General features: G+C 40.9%; 1 protein-coding gene across 1 annotated transcript in view; it reads right to left on the bottom strand.

Moving 5' to 3' along the window:
* Positions 1-16,230, bottom strand: part of LOC141128932 (cytosolic phospholipase A2 gamma-like) — a 93,079-nt gene that overhangs the window by 28,462 nt on the left and 48,387 nt on the right. The window contains exon 12 of the mRNA XM_073616589.1: positions 12,364-12,408. Coding sequence (XP_073472690.1) covers positions 12,364-12,408 — 45 coding nt within the window. The remainder of the gene's footprint in view (positions 1-12,363; positions 12,409-16,230) is intronic.

Genomic DNA, 16,230 nt, shown 5'->3' with positions numbered 1-16,230 from the left:
TTCTGTAAAGTGAAACACAGATAACATTTACAGAATGAAGGACTACACAAGCACACAACATAAAATTGCAGTTACTGAAGATTACTATTTAGTTAGTGATCAATCCATTGTATCCATCCATCTAGCAAAGTTAATGGTAACCAAGCATGGTATACAAGTTCCTATCAATCAACAAACATTCCAAGTCAAAAGTTCCCACTTATTTATTTCCTTGGAACACAATTGGGTTTTCAATCCCAGGATTTCCTTGCCTCCTAATATTCTTACAAGCTGAACTCTGCTAAAACAAAGACAACTCCCCTTTCAGTGAAGGATGCCCTGAGGATACTACTACCCACACCCAACCATTAGCATCCATTGCATTACCAATGCAAAGTTACCCGAATGTCTGAAGGCCATCAGATGATAAAATTATTAAAAAGACAGTCTCAAGGGTAGTCACTATACTCTATTTGAGGTAAGGGCCCTGGGTGCTCTCCCACAAAAGATATCCATACACATCTAAAAGATAAATAAAGTCAGGAAATAGTCTAAACTACATTCTTCTAGTAATAGTTTCTACTACACCTTGAGACTGAGCTACCTCAAAATGTACCAATAAAAAAAAAAATGTTCTTGTGGCTTATCTCTGCTGCAGGGCTTACGAGCAGGGCAGGACTTAGGGTGGTGGGGGCCCCTGGGCTTGAGTCACTTTCGGGCCCCACCTTCTATACATATGCACAGCTCTATAAAACAGAAATAGAAGGGGGCGTGGCCTAACTCTGGACCAAGATGGATGCTTAGACCGGGCTCTCCAGCACACAGGAGCAGCTAAAATAAGCATCTGGATCCCACAGCGCATACCTAACCATGGTAAAGGGTGACCGGAGCTCCCCATCTACCCGGGAACCGCAGGACGCAAACCAGCAACAGGTTAGCAACATCCCAGCGATGTTCCGAACGGCGCAGGGTGAAGGCCTCAAAGCCGCGGCCTCGCCTAAACATCCAGTCCTGCTCGGCGGCTCCAGCCCTGCCGCGGACGGCGCGATCGGCCCCTACAACCCTGAAATACAACCGGGTCCCCCAGCACAACATCAACCTCAAGCCCTATGCCTAGCAGACTTACAAGCAGTGGCCCTGGACATAAAAGCAACTCTAGCAGCAGCAGTCACAGACCTAAAGACTGAAATACAGTCTGTAGCAGCAAGAATGGGTTCAGTAGAGCAGGCCACAGCACGCCATGCAGAAGCTATCAAACAAGTACAGAAAAATTCAGACATGCATCTTTCTCATATCATTGAGATTCACCGTCACTTGGAGGACCTCGATAACAGGGGAAGAAGACATAAAACATTAGAATAAGAGGAGTCCCAGAATTAGCAGATCAAAACCCAATAGAACAGACTGCTGCAGCAATCTTTAATGATCTGCTAGACAGACCCCCTGACTCTCCCATTGATTTTGAAAGAATTCACAGAGCCCTCAGACCAAGAGGAAGAGACACTGATCCTCCAAGAGATATTATTTGCTGCTTGGTAAACTTCCCTCTGAAAGAAGCTATTCTAAAAAAAGCAAGGGAAAAAAACAGAGTCCTATTCAATGGAAATGAAATCAAGCTATTCCAAGACCTGTCAAATATTACACTACAGCAACGCAGAGCTTTGCGGCCAATTCTTGATCAATTACGTACCAGAGGAATACCGTATAGATGGAAATTTCCATTCTGTCTATCAGCATCATGGAGAGGGGACACAGCACTACTGCGCACACCCGACGATCTTCAATCCTTCTGTGACACATTAAATATCCCTTCAATCGATGTCCCAGAATGGTACAATTCATTCATGATAAACGACTCTTGGATTGAAGTAACCAACAACCATACTCCCAGAGCCCAAAGGAACCGAGATCACCGTCGCAGATCGCCATCAGCTCAACATAACAGAAGAAGACTAAACCAAGGAAGCCCTGGAATTTCACCACCCAGACGCAGGGACCGCATGGATCATCAGGATCATATGGACACCTGAACTTTATCTGTCTATAGACGTGATGTCTATTACCCTCTGCCCAAATAGGCATCTTCAACTAAGCTATAATAATATGGGGATACAACCCCCAGAGGAAACAGAAACAAGAAGATTAACAGACTTGTATCCAAACACAGAGATCCAAGTTTTCAGTTAAGAGAAAAAAAAAAAAAGGGAAAAAAAGAGAAAAGAAAAAAGGTTGACTGTTAACTTTTATTTATCCCCAGTTTTTTCTTTTTCTCCTACCCATTTACATTTATGATACATACCTAAGTCAAGGCAAGTATACCATCCTCTAAAAATACTCGAAAATGTAAAACTACTTTGGGGAAAAACATTATTTTGATGGTATGTTCAATAAGATATGATCTATGGAAAATGATAGTAAATATTGTAATTTATGCTACCACTCTGATACTCGGGTAATCTGAGATGAAGGGAAAATATATAAATAAATGAATAAATAAATAAAAAAATAAATAAATAAAAAAAAAAATAAAATAAAATAAAACAAATAAACAATCAATACTCACCAACTCGGTTGCCCAGTATCAGACATTTTAGATACTCCAAAATTGCAATGTCTACATACACTGGTCACCCCTAATAAACAAAATTCTAAATGAACATAATCAAAGTTTGATTTGAAATACCCTCTATTATAAAAAGAAGGAGAGTTTTTTAGTAGCTTGTGACTTATATTCACAGATCCAAGCTAAAGTTACATCTAGTTTGTTCAAACACAGCTTACGTTAATATTACTTCGTTCCGCTGTTCAATTAAATCTAGTGCAGAGGAAACGTATCACGGTGGATTATATTAAAGGCCTTCAAAAATCCAAGGTCCATGTTATTTAATTCTAAGGCACTCAACCACTGCCCCAAAGAACACATAAGGGAAGGTGCTATATAACTCATTGATAACACCCTCAATCAAGCAGAGGTATCAAACATAATAAAACAACAAGCATCTCATTAAGCCACCGTGGTGCCTTTCATTTGTATCTAATGAAAATAGAAATAAAAAAAAAAAAAAAAAAAAAAAAAAGTTACAGGTATTAGACACACTCAATAGAAGATTTAACAGTTACCTAATTCAGTATGGTATAATTTCTTGATAACCTATGACCTTTATCTAACCCCCCTTTTTCTTCTTAACTTTTTCTTTGTTTTATTTGTACATCTCATTCTCCATTAATAGAATATGCACTGTTCTTCTTGAATTTACAATATGTTATTGAATACAAGGGCTCCCTCTAGCGGCCAAAAGACATAATTGTAACAGCTGATCTCAACAATTTCTGACCTGAAGAATTCTACTCATAATATGGCATAGATTTATGTGTTACCCAATAAACACACAAAAGTTCAACACACCCTAGCCCACAAAGTATATTAAACCTTATTTATCGTAATATAGGTATATTTTATGAAATTTAATAAAATATAGCAGATCCCCGAATTATTAAAACATTATATTATGCTAGCTGCTCCGAAGTGCTTGAAAACAGTAACAAGTAAGAAAGGATTGTTTTATCTCATACTGCATATTAAAAAGAAAAAAAAAAAAAAAGAAAAAGAGAAGCAGTATAAGAATTCATCTTGCCTTACTTAGACCTCGAACCCACACAAAGGGTAAGAAATTTTTCTGCTCTTTGACCTTTCCGGATCCTTTTTTTTTTTTTTTTTTTTTTTTTTTTTTTTTAGGGTAGACTAACTGGTCTAGCCTACCTCCGGAACATATACCCCTTCCATCTATAGTTGGGGCTTTCCCCCCCCTTTTTTTTTTTTTTCTTCCTTTCCCTCCCTTCCCCAAACTTAAATAATCTTTCTAGACTAACGTAAAGACGAACAGATATAATAACCAGATCCTCCATAACATAGATCAGTATCACAATTCCAACATCTTTGAATCCAGTTTTTCGAAAAACTACCTCCAAAATGCCTATCCAAAATCAACAGAAAATTTCTTCAACAATAAAATTACTCTCAATAAATGCGAAAGGACTCAACATACCGGAAAAAAGAACCAAATTTTTTAATGAATTCCATAAACAGAAAGCAAATATCATTTGCATACAAGAAACCCACTTTAAATCTGACAAAATTCCAAAAATACAAGACAAAAGATTTCCAACAGCTTTTCACGCCACCAATCCAGAAGGGAAAACTAAAGGAGTGTCAATTTTGATATCTAAACAAACTCCAATTCAGATCCATGATACAATGCTTGATCCAGGGGGAAGATACATATTTTTGAAGGGTAAGATAGGGCCACATCCCATAACCATAGCAAATGTTTACGCCCCCAACTCAAAACAGGTGGCTTTCTTCCGCAAGATAAAAGACCTGTTAACGACTTTCAAATCAGGCATTCTTATCCTTGGGGGAGATTTCAACACTCCCTTAAACCCCCTCATTGACACTTCAAATGGTACATCGAGCCTTCCCTATAAAGCACTGAAACAAATCAAAATTCAATTTAAGGAACTAATGCTGCACGACGCCTGGAGAACTCTAAACCCTCAAACCAAAGATTTCACCTATTTCTCCTCTGTCCATCAAAAATACTCTAGAATAGACTATTTTTTTCTCTCACAACCTGACCTCGACTTACTGACCCATTCCACAATCGAAACTATGACTCTTTCTGATCATCACCCGATAACTTTGACACTGACCTTTCCGGAAAAAAAGACGATTACTAAAACCTGGAGACTTAACACCACCATACTAAAAGATCCCATAGATGTATTACATTTTAATAATACACTAAAAGAATATTTCTCACAAAATGAAAATGATGAGACTTCTGTAATCACACAATGGGAGGCGCACAAATGCGTAATTAGAGGAGAATTTATCAAAAAACTAGCCAATTTAAAGAAAGAACAACAATCCAAAATAAAATCACTGATAGAACAAATCCACAAATTAGAAATAGCACACAAAAGAACTGTTGCACTCTCAACATTTGAGGAGTTAACAAAAGCACGAACATCACTATCAGAAGAAATTAACATGAAAACCAAAAGACAATATATCCTAAGACATAAGATATATTATGAACAAGGAAATAAGAGTGGGAAATTATTGGCAAAAGCAGTTCAAAATAAGAAAGTTGCTTCCACTATACATCAAATAAGAGATAAACAAGGTACACCACACTCGTCGAATGAGGAGATTGCTAAACAGTTCGAAAATTATTATCAATCCCTATACAACATCCCTTCCAATCCTAGATGCCCACATAACACAGACAAGAGAACAAAACTCATTCAAGACTTCCTAGAGAAATACAGTCCCCCTCAAATAGCAGGAAACATAGCTCAAGAGCTTGAAGCCCCTATATCAGGCCCAGAGTTCGATAGAGCTATAAAGGATATGAAAATAGGCAAAGCCCCAGGACCAGATGGACTACCCCTACAATATTACAAGACATTCACCAATATACTGAAACCAAGATTTCTAAAAACCTTCCAATCACTACATACTGAACAACAGCCCCCAAAACAATTACTAGAAGCTCACATAACTGTAATTCCCAAAGAAGGAAAAGATTCTAATTTAGTCACTAATTACAGACCAATTTCATTGATCAATGTAGACGTAAAAATATATGCTAAAATACTAGCTAACAGACTCTTACCCCTATTAACCTCCCTTATCTCTTTGGATCAGGTGGGATTTATTCCAGGGAGAGAGGGACGCGACAATACAATCAAAGCACTAAACATAAATCATTGGTTAACAACCAATAAGAAACAGGGATTTTTTCTCTCCCTGGATGCTGAAAAGGCGTTCGACAGAGTGGCCTGGGACTTCATTGACGCAGTATTAAAACATATAGGAATTATGCCTCTAATGAGATCATACATTAGAGCATTATACTCAAATCCAACAGCACGAGTTCGTGTCAACGGCCACCTGTCGAACGCCTTCCACTTACGAAATGGTACTAGACAGGGATGCCCTCTATCTCCACTTTTGTTCGTCCTCACACTAGAACCGTTACTAAATAAAATCAGATCAAATCCAGACATTAAGGGAATAGAAATCCAAAATCACACATATAAAGTCGCAGCTTTTGCGGATGATATGCTCCTTTTCCTCTCAGAACCGCACATCTCTATACCCAATCTTATACAAGATCTAGAACACTTTCAACTACTATCAAATCTAAAAATTAATCACTCCAAATCTAATGCCCTCAATATCTCTCTAGCCCCAAGTTCAGTAGAAATTAGCCAAAAAAACTTCTCCTTCTCATGGGCCAAACACAGTATTACATACCTCGGAATTGAAATTCCTACAAATCTAAATAATCTCTTTAAACTTAATTTCACCCCTATCCTAAAAGAAACGCATGATGATTTAAAAAGATGGAACTCACTAAACGTATCGTGGTTTGGACGTGCTTCCCTAATAAAAATGACAATTCTGCCCCGATTTCTATACGTGATGCAAACAATTCCCATTAGACTACCAACGACATTCTTTGAATCCTTTCGCAAAGCCTGTTCTACCTTCATATGGAAAGGCAAGTCTCCCAGAATCAAATTCACTAGATTAAATCTACCCAAAAATAAGGGAGGAATTGCATTACCTGACCTAAAGAAGTATTACCAGGCTGCCCTCTTAGCTCGAATAGTAGATTGGAACATCCATAACACAGTGAAAGACTGGGTATCTCTAGAACAAAAACAATTCTCCCAACAGCTTAAATCTCTTCCATGAATTCATCCAAAAAAAATCACTCAAAAGATATCAAAACTCACCCCCTAATAGGCCCCACATTAGAAACCTTTCGAAACACCTTTAAAAGATTAAACTCCTCTCCTTGGCTTAGCCCCCTCACACCGCTTAGAAATAACCCAGACTTCCCTCCGGGGCTAGAACAAAATTTCCTCGCAAATTCATGGCCGCATAAAGAAATTCTAGTCAGTGACTTTTTTCAAAATAAGAGACTCCTATCTAGAGAAGAAATAAACAAAAACAACAACCCTAACCAAATTTCACAGTGGAACTATTTGCAAATCAGACATTTTTTGACCAGAAATGAGACAGCCCAATCATGGACTAGACAACTCACGAAGTTAGAGGAACTATGCACAAGAAAAACCCCACAAAGACATATTATATCTACTCTCTACAATTCACTTTTTGGGGACAAAACTGAGTTCTCCAGTGCGTCGTGCCAAACATGGGAACAAGAGCTTGATTTATCTCTTTCAGAAGAGGATTGGGAAACAATATACATGCATGCTCATAAAGGATCTCTTAATGTAGCCACCCAGGAGTGCGGCTTCAAAATAATTACCAGGTGGTACAGAACTCCCACCCTACTACACAAAATTTCTCCAAGCATTTCGGACAGATGCTGGAGATGCAAACAAGAAGAAGGCTCTATGCTCCATATCTGGTGGTCATGCCCTCTATTACAAAACTTTTGGAAAATGGTTCATGAAACCATTACCTCACTCACTTCAGAGAACATAAGTTTTAATCCAGCACAATACCTCCTTCACTACAATTCAATCCCCAAAAAACAATATTTAAAATCTTTACCCATGTTCATGATAAATGCAGCAAGACACTGTATCCCATGCCACTGGCGCTCAAACTCTATTCCATCGAAAAAAGAATGGTTCCGGAGAATAAACAATATAGAAAAGATAGAAGAACTTATAAGTATTTCCCAGGAGAAGATTTCTAAATTTACATCAATATGGTACAACTGGATTGAATTCAAAAATTCTCAGTCTTACAAAGCTATTATTAATTAATTAATAAAAGGATTCCTTCACCAAAACAAGACATACATAGAAAAACCAAAGAGAGTACTAGACTACTATAATAAATAAATAGTCTTTATTCACCCCTTCCCCCCCCCCCTTTTTTTTCTTTTTTTTTTTTTTTTATTTATTATTATTTTTCTACTGCCTTTCCATACCTCTCCATACTCATATAATGAGTTAATTCACCTTAATACTCATTAAGCAACTAAGTTTAAATATGTAATATGTATATGCTTTAAATATAGTTATTAATACTGTCCAAATCATCTTGATATTACTATTGATTGTGTAATCCACTTTAACCCAAATGTTACTCAGATGACTATGTGACTTTGCTATACTTCATTTATATGACAAAGTTGTATTACATTTATTTGTTCAATCAATAAAAACTTTATGAAACAAAAAAAACAGAAATAGAAAAGGACAAGGTGCGCCAGACTCAGTGCAGTATTAAAGAACTTCTGTTTAATTGGACAAGACAAAACAGCCAAATGGCTACTCACAAAAGTAGATAATATAAGCATATAAGTGGGGGATACTGTACTGGTATTCGCCCTGGGTCCACGATTAATAAAATAAAAATGGATAAAATGATAATTACCGTATTTATCGGCATATAACACGCACCCCAAGTTTAGGAGGGAATTTTAAAGGGAAAAACATTTAAATGCCCATCAATGCAGCCTTATCAGTGTCCATCTGCAGCCTTGCTCCAGTGTCATTGCAGCCTTTCAGTTTAAAAATGGCGCCGCCGAGATACAGAGTCGGATGTCCTGTGTATCTCGGTGGCTTTCGAAACGGGTGGGGCCCCCTATTGGCCGGGGCCCATGGGCTTGAGCCCAGTCAAGCCCAATGGTAAGTCCGGCCCTGCTTACGAGTGCCCCTCTCTCTCTCCCTTCATAACTCCCACCCTCCCTCCCTAACATTCTGTCCAACCCATCTCCCTCTCTCTCACCTTCTCTCCCTCACCCCCCTCCCTCCTCACCCCTCGGTCCAATCCATCTTCCCCCCTCTCCCTCCTCACCACTCGGTCCAACCCATCTCCCCCTCTCTCCCTCCTCACCTTTCTGTCAAACTCATCTCCCTCCCCCAGTGTAAGGACTTTTGTGAAGACTCCCAGAGCAGTTGGACAACTCTAAAGCTGCAGCTCTTGTGGGATGTTATTCTGTAGAGGTCAGGATCAACCAAAAGTGGTTCAAGGAAGAAACACCAGTGAACTGGCGACAGGGTCATGGGCGGCCAAGACTCATTGATGGAGGGGGAGGGACTGTCGCATTGATTGATGGTGACATTAATTGATGGATGTGGGGAGGGAAGGCTCATTGAGCAGACCAGTCAGGGTGCCCATGATTACCTGTGTTCACAGCCAAAAAAACACCTACAATGGGCACATGAGCATCAGAACTGGACCACAGAGCAAAGAAAGAAGGTGGCCTGGTCTGATGAATTCAAGAATGGTTTGAGGAACAAAGTTCAAAGTGTTGACTTGGCCTCCAAATTCTCCAGATCTCAGTCCAATTGAGCATCTGTGGGATGTGCTGGAAAGAAAAAAAACACAGTCTGCTGCATGGAGGCCTCACCACCCAACTTACAGAAATTAAAAGGATCTACTACTGATGACTTAGTGCCAGACACCATTACATAACTTCAGAGGTCTTGTGGAGTCAATGCCTTGATGCGTTATGGCGGGTGGGTATTAGTTTTGTGGGGTGAATGGTTTGGCCCGAGCATGAGTTGGGGCTGAATATTGGCTGTTAACATTGTTGTGGAAATTTTATGAAGATTTAATATGTATTGTCATAATGTCTCCCAGTGTTAGTTCTCCCGCAGCCCGTTCTAAAGAGCTGACTGGGGCAGACCGACACTGGTTGAAATCAGTTTGGTAGTGGAAAACTCCTTGGGGATGTAGAAGTGTTTGCAGAGTGGTGATATGTCAACCAGCGAAGGGCCCATGTGCAATGCACATAACGATCGTCTTTGAGGATGTGTTCGCTCTGCAAAGACATTATCGGTTCAGCAGATGGGCACTCCTGTCACCCCAGTATGCATGATCAACATATTTGGGGTGGCATGGCTTATACCTGCATATAATCTCCCATCCACATAGACAGTAGTATAGTCCGGGTATGTTTTGTTCTTGGAACAAAGCAGAGGGATTCACAAACTGTAAAAACAGAAGCCTTTGAATTGCTGTGGTCGGGAGAAGCGTTCATGATCTCAGACTTCCTGTGATCATACTGAGGATCGTTTACAGAGACAGGGGGCTGGAGATTGTACACACTTCCCCCGCCCAGACAGACCCATAAGACTCCTAGTCATTATTCATTGGTTGGTGTGGACATTCACATCCTGTGTTGGAAGAGATTGGCTGTTGGGACAGGGCTTCCTGTTTGTGACTTCCTTTGTGTGTGAATAAAAGCAAGAGCCTCAGCCTAAGAGGGAGGAATCGTGCTGAGATGAGGACGTAAGCATGGTCATGTCTTATTGGGGAAATGCGGGAGACATGGGTTAAGTAACATGCATTATACCATTAGACTGAAATGGCGCGTGTTAGCGCAGGTGAGATTGATTAATTATAGCATATAGCCAAATCTCTCCACCACAACATGTTCGGCGAACATCCAAATTGTCACGACGTTCAACCGTTTGTTAGGTCCGCTGAACGCCACACGGTGCATTGGAAGCCCCAATCGGCTGAAGCAATAAAAGTGTTGCCCAATCAGGGCGCAGAGCTCTGTCAGAGCCATGATTTGGCACTGATGACTTTCTCCAATTATGGCTCATTGCTCTTAGTCACACCCAACACTATAAAAAGATCCTTCCTTTCCCAGAGAAATAGAACAGGGCTCTGTTCAGTGCTATTAGAGGGTTAGTGTGCTATTCTGATACTATGGTCAGTGTAGGGTATCAGTTTAGTGTGAATATATAGTGATAGTACAGCGTGAGTAATGCAACCCTTCATTTTTACCAGTTTCAGTTAGTGTCAGTGTAGAATGTCAGGGCAGTGATAATGTAGTGTAGTGAAGTGTGCCAGTGCGTGTTTTACCGCAGGATATTGCAGTGTGTCTGTGTAGCGAGTACTCAAGTTTAGGTGCACCAAACACTTTCCATTGATTAAAGTGCATCTACGTACAGATTTCCACATCTTTTATTACATTTTGTTAATACTCACCCCTCCCCCATCGTGTCTGGGAGGACAGCAAGGAGAAGCAGACTTTCCCTTGGCACTAAAAGGGGGCCAGCAACAAAATGTGTCCACAGGCGAAGGTGGATGTGGTGGTCAGTCCTCAGGCAGGGCATCATTTCCTCTGTTTAGTGATGTTGCTTATGCCATCCTGCCACAGCATGCAGAGGAGATGGTGGACTGGCTTACTAAACCTTCCTCACCCTCCTCATCGTCTGTCACACAAGCAGAGACAAGTATACAGTCCCCTGCAGCTGCCAGAGTGGATAAACCTGCCTCCTTGTCCACATCCATTCCCACCATAACTCCAACATCAGCCATGGAGGAGTCAGCTGAGTTATTTCACCACAGCGTCAGCCACTTGCTCCTTGATGATGCCCAGCCATTACTGGATTCATCAAGATTACCTCCTATAGGGTTACAGTGTGAAGGCACCACCAACACCCAAAGCTCAATTTTTCCACACCTGTTACTTCTATACAAAATCTGTGGAAGAGAGGAAGAGACACCAGACTTTATCCCAAGAAAAAAAATTCTCTAATCTTGTTCCGAGTACACTACATTGTTGCCCCATCTTACAAACTGGCTCCCCAAGCCGTTTATAAAGTAAAGAAACCTTGCAGGGAAAATGTCATTTTTTGCCTTTATAAATGTCGTTATTGCTGCAGAAGGTTCTCTACATGGTACAGATGCGCCACTGTACAGGCAGACCAAGGGGACCCCCTCCCCAAGCACTATAGTTACATAGTAACTATTATGCTATATTTAAAAAGAATTTTTCATTTTCGTTTGGCTGTACCTCTATGGATCACAGGGATGCAGTTAGTTTTGCACACCTGAGATCCGTTTTTAGCAGAGTGGTCTGCAGTCCACTCTGCTGACATTACTGCTGTCAGTCCAGGCTCCACGTCATCACAACCACGGAGTCAGGATCTGCCAGGTCCCTGGACCAGGGGGGGCAGCCCTTCTATCCACACCCCCCCCTATATGGCTAATGGATAGATTCATGCATAGTATGAATTTATCCCCAGCCGCCGTGGTCACCCCCTATTCATGGGTCCAACCCCTTTCAGGATGCCGGGCGCCTGAATTACAGCGGTGGGGGTATTTTTTTGAAGCACCCGATTAGAGTCTATGGCTGCAATAGGCTTCAAAATAGGGTGGACTCAGAGCGCAGAGCATTGTGCCAGGAGCCCACCCAGGTGTGTTAGAAAAGCAAATGAATATTCACTTTTCTAACACTGAATCGCCTCTCTGCCAATCAGCAAGTGCGGGTCTGATATCCATTTCCCGATTGGCTGAAAGGTCAGGTGATCCTATTGGATATCTGTTGGCTGATCAGTATATGGAAGAAGGTGAAGTCTCCTTACCTTCCTTTTCACCAGTAATCCATTTCTTGACTGTTCTCTGGGTTCCTGTATAAAAATAAACCGAAACTCTTAAAAAAAAGGTCATAAATTAAAAAAAATAAATAAAAAAGTCAAGTTAACCACTTGCCGACCAGCTCTAGTGGTCATAATGTTATCTTATCTGTTGGCTGATCAGTATATGGAAGGTGAAGTCTCCTTACCTTCCTTTATACCAGTAATCCATCTCTTGACTGTTCTCTGGGTTCCTGTATAAAAATGAATGAAAACACTCAAAAACGGTCTAAAATATATATATATATATGTATAAAATAAATAAGTCAAGTTAACCACTTGCCGACCAGCTCTAGTGGTCATGTTATCTGTTGGCTGATCAGTATATGGAAGAAGGTGAAGTCTCCTTACCTTCCTTTATACCAGTAATCCAACTCTTGACTCTTCTCGGGGTACCTGTATAAAAATGAACAAAAAAAACTCTTAAAAGGTTATAAATAATAAAAAAAAAAAAAAAAAAAAAAAATATAGTAAAAGTTAAGTTAACCACTTGACGACCGGCTCACACAGATATACTGTGGCAGGTTGGCAGTGCTGCGCGAATCCCTGTACGGCGGCGCCGTAATCCCACTCCGCGCTGCTGGAGCGAGCGACCCGCGATCGCCCGATCGCCTAATACAGAGGCAGAACGGGGATCTTCCAGTGTAAACAAGCGGATCCCCATTCTGACAGGAGACATGACAGATATCTACTGTCCCCAGTGATCGGGAACAGTGATCTCTGTGTTCTCCAAGTCAGACCATCCCCTCTACAGTTAGAACACACCCAGGGAACACCCTTAACCCCTTCCTTACTAGTGACATTTACACATTGTTCAGTGCTATAAAAATGCTCTGATCAATGTAATAATGTCACTGGTCCCCAAAAAGTGTCATTTGAGGTCAGATTTGTCCGCCGCAGTGTTGCAGCCCCAAATTAAAAAAAAAAAAAAAAAAAAAAGTTTTCGCAGATCGCTGCCATTACTAGTAAAAATTAACAAAAAATAAATGAATAAATCTATCCCATAGTTTGTAGACACAATAACTTTTGTGCAAACCAATCACAATCAATATACGCTTATTGCAAATTTTTTTGCCAAAAATATGTAGAAGTCAATTTTGTTTGGGTACAGCATCACACGATCGCACAATTTTCAGTAAAAGCGATGCAGTGCCACATCGCAAAAAATGGCCTGGTCATTAAGGGGGCAAATCCTTCCGGGGCTGAGGTGGTTAATTATTATGCTGTATTTTCATTGAGGTCCATGTATAATAAAAAAAAAAAAAAAAAATTGACAGTTTCAACAAAACTTGTCATTCTGCGTTATAGAACTATTTAATCTGATTATAAAGCACCATCTAGTGGCCATATCTTGATATTTTTTTTTTTTTTTTTTTTTTAATACCTCAAATCAGGAAAAAAGGAATTTTGGCTACTAGATGATGCTTATGACCATAGGAGATAGTTCTATAAAATACAGAATACGGCATATTTCATTGGAGCCGTGCAGATATCACATTCATTGAACCTTTTATACATCCACCCCATCATGTTTACTATGAATGGTATGGTATTTAAATTGCAGTATAGCTGCGGGATGACGTCACTGACAGATCATTGTATCCTTCATTACTATTGCTGAGGATGTTCTGCGTTAATAGTCAGAAAATCTACCCAGTTTTAAAATATACATTTTTTTTTAAATAACTATCTGCTCATTGTGGAAGGTGGGTGCAATGCTGATGAAATTATGTCAGCACCTCTCCACACCTTTACACTGATTGGAGCATGCCATAGTACATGATGGGGGCGGGTACATGATGTCCTGCACTCACAGGATGCCCTCAGTGTCAGATTAAATGATGCTGGGTATACTAACTGGAAGACTGGGGACATCTAGTGGGGAAAGGGTATTACTGCAGGGCAGAGCTCTGCAAAGAAAAAGCATTGCAGTGGGAGCCTTTTTTTGTACCAAATTGGGAGTCCAGCCAAATAAAAAAAAAATAAAAAATAAATAACCTGGAGTTGAGTCTTAAATGTATCTATAGTGAGCAGGGTTTCTTTTATTGGGAATGCAGTTCCAGCACTGAATGTATGAAATGGCAAGGGGTGCTGGAGGGTCTATTGATGCTGGCTGCTGGGGGGGATCTATAGTTGCTGGGGGTGGGTCTTATGTTGCTGTAGGGTCAATCATTGCTAGGGTGAATCTGTTGAGGGGTCTATTGTTGTTGGGGGGTCCATTGTTGCTGGCTGTTGGGAGTCTATTGTAGCTGTGGTAGATCTATTGTTGCTGGGGAGGGGCGGCGGCATTGTTGCTAGCTAAAGGGGATCCACTTTACTTTTTTTTAATCATTAACACAAGTCATACAAATGGATACTTTGTTCTATATTCTCTAAAAAGGGATGGCACTGGGAGGTGGAACCAAGTGACAGTGCTCAGAGGTGGGAAGAGGGCGGAGACAAGTGGTGACTCTTAAATTGGGGGTGGGGTCCTGCACCTACTCTGGGGAAAAAAAAAAAAGCCCTGATAGTGAGAATATAAGATCCAATCTTCACATCATGTTCAATTATTTCCAGCCTCCTCCTCCTATTACTCTGAACCATCTTCACATTGTGAAGACCACACACACATTGGACTTCCTGTAACTGAAACAGAATCACTATGCCCTATGAGCAGGCACTTGTCACACCTTTCAGAGCCTGCCTTCTGAGGGGGAGGAGTTTCAGGAGGTGGAGTCAGCACAGAAATCAAGAGTACCATGGCATATGTAGTCCTTAGAAATGAAGAATCTGAAACGCATGATGAGATACGGCCAGCAGACAGGCAGCACTCAACATGAAAGTCATCTTATATTGGATTGTCAGATAATATATTATTAAGAATATTATAATATTGCTCTTTTTGATATTACAATGCTGATATAGAATGAAAGCAGCACCTGCTCATAGGGCATAGTGACATAGCACCGGCCCCGTCCATGTGTCCAGCCTCCTAATATACATGCAGGGCACCAGATGCATGGATTCCATTCGAAGGGGGGGTGTTTGAAGCAGGTGGTTAGAGCCAGATGCTCTAATAGGCTTCAAAAAAAGGGTGGGCTCCAGGGGGTGGAGTGAAATGTGTTGGGGCATGGCCAGGCTGAGGTTGCCACTTCATTCATTGCAGGACAGCATAGATGTGCAACTTTCAGGGGGTCACCCTTCTTTCCTTGAGGCTTAAAAAAAAAAAAAAAAAAAAAAGTGGGTTCAGGGTGCAGAGCTCTGCGCTCTGAGTCCACCAAGTCATTTGATAATCGCAAACGAATATTCGCTATTGTCACACCGATTCTCCTCCTGGCCAATCAGGGAGCATGTCCTGAGACCCATCACCCGTTTGGCTGAAAGGACAGGCAATATTATTTGAAGCCTAGGAGGAGGAAGAGGGAGGAGACGCACAGCGGAAGCCGCCATGATGCAGAGGGGGGAGCCACTGATTGCCGCGGGTGATCCGATCAACAGCTGGACCATCATGACGTTTGTGAAGATCCCACGCATCTCCTTCCTGGAATTCTGGGATATGGAGTCATCAATGGTGGCTGGAAAAAAAAAACCCACACACCCCACTGATGGTGACTCCGCATCCCAGAATTCCAGGAAGGAGATGTGATGTGTGGGATCTTCACAAACTTCATGATGGTTCAGAGTGATAGGAGGAAGAGGAGGCTGGAGATCATTGGAGGACAATGTGGAGATAAAGATCGGATTTTACATTTTCACAATATATTTAAAGCCCAGGGTACCTTGTTGGCTGTAAGCAATGACTCGTGTACTGACTGTATTGCTCTAATCTACTTATAT

The sequence above is a fragment of the Aquarana catesbeiana genome, linkage group LG01, assembly GCF_042186555.1.
Source record: "Aquarana catesbeiana isolate 2022-GZ linkage group LG01, ASM4218655v1, whole genome shotgun sequence".
Taxonomy (NCBI): Eukaryota; Metazoa; Chordata; class Amphibia; order Anura; family Ranidae; genus Aquarana; species Aquarana catesbeiana.
The sequence above is the reverse complement of the archived record's forward strand: the minus strand, read 5'-3'. Positions and strand labels throughout refer to the sequence as shown.